This window comes from Bison bison, unplaced genomic scaffold (genome assembly GCF_000754665.1).
Source record: "Bison bison bison isolate TAMUID 2011002044 unplaced genomic scaffold, Bison_UMD1.0 scf7180017864537, whole genome shotgun sequence".
Lineage (NCBI taxonomy): Eukaryota > Metazoa > Chordata > Mammalia > Artiodactyla > Bovidae > Bison > Bison bison.
This window is the reverse complement of record NW_011495085.1, coordinates 6,976,638-6,981,605: the sequence shown is the minus strand read 5'-3', so window position 1 is coordinate 6,981,605 and position 4,968 is coordinate 6,976,638. Positions and strand designations below refer to the sequence as shown.

At 37.2% G+C, this 4,968-nt stretch overlaps 1 protein-coding gene across 1 annotated transcript in view; it reads right to left on the bottom strand.

Annotated features, from left to right (window-relative positions):
• KIF4A (kinesin family member 4A) overlaps positions 1-4,968 on the bottom strand; it is a 134,023-nt gene that overhangs the window by 122,151 nt on the left and 6,904 nt on the right. The window contains 3 exon segments of the mRNA XM_010832130.1: positions 205-371; positions 2,855-2,947; positions 4,067-4,257. Of these exon segments, the coding sequence (XP_010830432.1) occupies positions 205-371; positions 2,855-2,947; positions 4,067-4,257 (451 nt within the window).

Sequence of the window (4,968 nt, the reverse complement as noted above, 5' to 3'; positions counted from 1 at the left end):
GAACGGTACACAACTTTGAGGGCAGGTGAGTATCAAGGCTTACCTTCCTGCTCTCATTTTCTTTCAAGTCAGTCTAAATGGATTGATTCATTACTAGTACTCAGAGTACTGATGTTTGATTATTTGTCAAATCAAGAAGCAATCTATTATTCAACTTTAGTAGAACTAACATTAAAAATCTTAACTCTTTAAACTGTAACTTACTTGTCACTTTTCTTTCTTTGCTCTATGGAGATTGTGAAGATGGCATGAGATCGAGATGACTGGGAGTTCATAGCTGTGGAGGCCACAGTCCTACAGTTGTTGCCCTGCTCCAAACAGGAAACAGTATCCAGAGCAATGAAAACAGTCTTCTCAGTGAGTCCCATAATCTAATTCAGAGAAAGAAAAAAACTCTTATAATTCAACTTCAAATACTTCATCATTTTAGGGTAGCAATGGATAAGTGCCTTCCAGGGAGCCTCAAGTGAAGGTAAGCTTTGGCCCTAAGAATAGTAAGGGCAACACAAATAGCTGTAGTAGTTCTCTTTGCTACTTTCTCCTCCATGTGGCCCTATGTTCTTTCCTATATCTTGGGCCCATTTTATATTTCATTTTCACTAGGGAAAATAGCATGATACAATTTCCACTGGATTAGGAAAACAGGATCCTAGGTTTGGTACTGTATCTACCCAGGAGAAGCTGTACAAGTTAAAATCTCTTGGAGCCTCTGGAGATTGAACTAGATGATAATGAAGTCCCTTCTAGCCCTAATATGCTACAATTTTAGTATGCCATAACTCCCAAATCAACATCTGTGGCCCTAATTTCTAGTCCTACATTTCAAAACCAAACTCATCTTCCTTCCACCAACAGTGATTCTCTCCACTACTTCTTCTTTCTAGATCTCTATTCTCAAAACTTCAGATTTGCCTTTAATTCCCCCTCTTCCTCCGTATTTCATCTATCACCAACTCTCCATAATTCTTCTTTTGAATCCATTGCTTCCTTTTCCTTTCCATATCTACCTGTCTAATCCAGACCCATATTACTTCACATGCCTGAAAAATAAGGCAATTTCCCCAAATTTTCCTCCCTCATCTTAGTCTCTCCTTTTCAATCCATTCTTGTTTAGCCTTCTGAAAATCCTGCTTCCTAAAATGTCACCAAACTCCTAAGCCCCATGTGAAATAATGAGAGTACAAAGAGATTTTAAGATATTCTCCTAACCTCCCAGGAGCTAACTTAGTCAGAGATATACACATAAGATAAAAACTTGATAAAAGTAGCCACAGGAAGTATTAAGTAGCTTATATACTATTCACAGAGATAGAAACTAAGCTCTTTAGTCTGGCTTCATAATCTGGTCTTAACATAGCTCCTATTAGTTCCTAAGACATATCCTTTAATCCAGACAGACTGACCTAGTCTTACTACCCCCATGAGTACATTTTCTGCTTTCCTGCTTTAAGCTATTCCTTACTACAAGAATGCCCTTACTTCTTTACTTACTTCTTACCATCCATGCCATCTGAACAGTACTTACAAACTTTTCCTTACCCACCACAATTTGAATCAGAAATTCACACTTCTCTGTATTGCAAATTTCCCCTCAAATAGTGTTTGGGATTTAATTCCTGCTCTAGTATAGTTTAGACACACAGAAGATCTTAGTCAGTCAAAAGCTGGCTAAGTACCAACATTCTTTCCGGTGATAGCATGCATCTTACCCAGGTTTCTTATCCCCACCATGCAAATTGTCTTCCTGTATTCCACGCTTATCAGGCTTTCAAAATAGGTTTGATCCTTCAAGCTTTGCCTTAGTGCCTGGCTAATGACTTAATGGCTCAGAAGGAAAAAAATTTCAGAAGCACAGGCACCTGCCTCTCAGGCTCCTGCAGCCTAAATTTCAACTTTCGGTGCAGAGAGGAGAGGGAGATGCATAAGGTATTATTTTACCAAGTTGTCCTAAGTCTGCACTACCCTATTCTTATCTACTCCCCTCCTCAAATTCTCCAACTCCTGAACACTCAAGCTGCTGCTAGAACCAAACTCTGCCTGTTTTCAACACCGGCTTCTGGATTTGGCCCACTCCCATATACAGAACTCCCAACCTTGCCTCAAACTTTGTTCAGCTACAGGTCTTCAGCCTACATCTATACCATGTGACAGAAGCCTCTCAAATAACTGATTTCTTCTTCCTATGGTAAACGCAAAATTTTTGTATCATGTTACTTTCTAAATATCCTTACAGAGATCTAGCACAATGTCTCTTACAGGGCTAACAGAATTTTCTATGACCATGTTCCATATCTGTACTATCTAATACAGTAGCCACTAATCACATGAGGACTTGATATGTGGCTGGTATGACTGAGAGACTGTATTTCAAACTATATTCAATTGCAGTTCATTTAAGTTTAAATAGCCATTTGTGGCTGGTGACTACCATACCGGACAGCCCAGCCTCAGGACTCTGTAAATAGCCAATAAATATTTTAATGATATTAGCATTCCTTCAAGAGGTAATATGGAGAAGGAAATGGCAACCCACTCCAGTATTCTTGCCTGGAGAATCCCAGGGACAGAGGAGCCTCGTGGGCTGCCGTCTATGGGATCGCACAGAGTCGGACACGACTGAAGCAACTTAGCAGCAGCAGCAGCAAGAGGTAAGAAGGTGGTAAAACTTCCTTCTCCACAAGAGTTTCCATATAGGAATTCTAGATTAACAAAGGAAATTAGGACCTAATTCACACAGAACTTAAAAGACTGAGGTACTAACAGTCATTTAAAACCACAGTGGCAAATAAAGGGAGTGTGAACAGTTAGAAGTGGCCAACATTTGAAAATAACATCAAATGAGAGACAAACACACCTTTATGCCTTCCTTAGGATCCTCCCGTATATTTATTTGAGGGGCTTTCTCACGAGATGGGCATAGAAGATCCAAGATTTCTTCATTGTAAATCTGGCATTATTGAAAACAAAGTGGTAAAAACAAGATGTCAACAGTGGTAATCAAGGAGTTGTGGGACCACAAGTGATTTCTAAAATTCTTTGACTTTCTATATAAAAAAAATTTTTTTTGCAACAAACATATTTTTTATAATTAAGAAAAGGATTTTAACCCTAAATGTAATAATTGATACTTATAAGAATAAATTCACATTTATTACTTGTAACAAAATTAAAACTGCTACCTTGAGAGTGAGCTTCTTAGGAATAGTAGACATAATGAAGAGCTACATGGGTATCTAAATTCAGTTCTTCGATGGTCATAACATCACCTTCACTGATTTTGTTAAAATGTAAGTAATAGGTCCTTATTGGAGGGTGAATGGCAACGAATATTTCAACAACAACCAGAACTTTAAGTACTATTTCATAGTAAGCACCATGTTTGTTAGTTAAATTATATACATTTAATTACTGATCCTTAAAGATAAGACATCACTGCTATGGAATCAACCAGGTAGATTATCCAAAGTTGTAAGTTCTCTAGGTATGTGTTTCTGGTATCATGAGGGCTAGATGTAATTGGTCGGTCTATTTGTATACTACTATATACTAGAATGAAAATATCCACCAAGGCAGGGACTTTTATGTTTTGTTCACTGATATATCCCAAATACCTAGAACAGGGCCTGTAACACAGTAGGTATTCAATAAATATCTGTTGAATAAACACTCTTACTTACACAGCTCAAAACTTCAACCAATTTTTATAAACATTCTTCATGGAGTAGCCGCATGATCACTCAAGCCTCAAAACAGTAAAGGGATATCAAATATTTTTCTAAAGACTCTACAGGGAATCAATAATAGAGGCCAAACTCTAAGTATTCCTATCTTCTTTTTATATGGGAATGCCAACTTCTCTAACAATCTGATTAAACAGACTATTCTAACAAGGAAAGAACTGGGTGAGAGCCAGATCCAACTGAGCCAGTAAGTTTTCTCTATCAATTTATTAAAATGCAATTTACTAAAAATTTAATTTATTGAGTCATACCAGGAAAAATTCAATTTGCATTTATTTTTCTACCCAAAGATAAATTTGAATTCAGAATAAAGATAAATAATTTACCTCCAAGTATGATACTTTCAGAGTAAATTCGAAGTCACTCTTTTTATCAATTTCTTTGAAGAGCAGTTGTATTACCCTAGGAATGACCCCAACTGTTGGTTCATTTTCTTGCTCTGCAGTATATGCACCTCCCATCGAATAGGTTTTTCCAGAGCCAGTCTGCCCATAGGCCAGGACGGTTGCATTGTATCCTGGCAAAACAGAAGTCACATGTGTAGTGATGGCTCAAATATTTTCATCCAATCAATACCCTCCATTTCCTTCAGTAATTACTTGTAGCAGAACTGAGACTGCTCTCTGAACACAAGGATCTCATGGGAATGTCAGACACAAGGAACAATTATATGGGTGCCATGACTATGCATTACTCCAAACAGGCAAAGAAGAAAAATATCGAACCCACATGTGTGCTTCTCTTGCTAGCTCTTAAAAGCTAGGAAGTAAAGCACTTAAAAAGATATGACTGAGATAATGATATTGACCAAGTCACTGTCTAAAAGCCATTCAGAGTTTTAGAATTCTTCTTTTACCTGAACAATTCTAAATTATGGGAATTAAATGGAAGTCTTAGAAAATGCATAGATAAAAAAAAAAAAAGAAAGAAAGAAAATGCATAGATAGAAGGGATTCCAACATGTATTTCTTTGATTAACAAAGTCTTCATTGGAACCCTATTATCAGGTTCCTCATAGAAATGTCATCATTTAAGTATGATTCAGTATGATGTATGTCCTTTGTTTTTTTTTTTCCTTTTTGAGAGAACTTATTTCTGCTTTATTGACTATGCCAAAGCCTTTGACTGTGTAGATCACAATAAACTGTGGAAAATTCTGAAAGAGATGGGAATATCAGACCACCTGACCTGCCTCTTGAGAAACCTCAAGGTCAGGAAGCAACAGTTA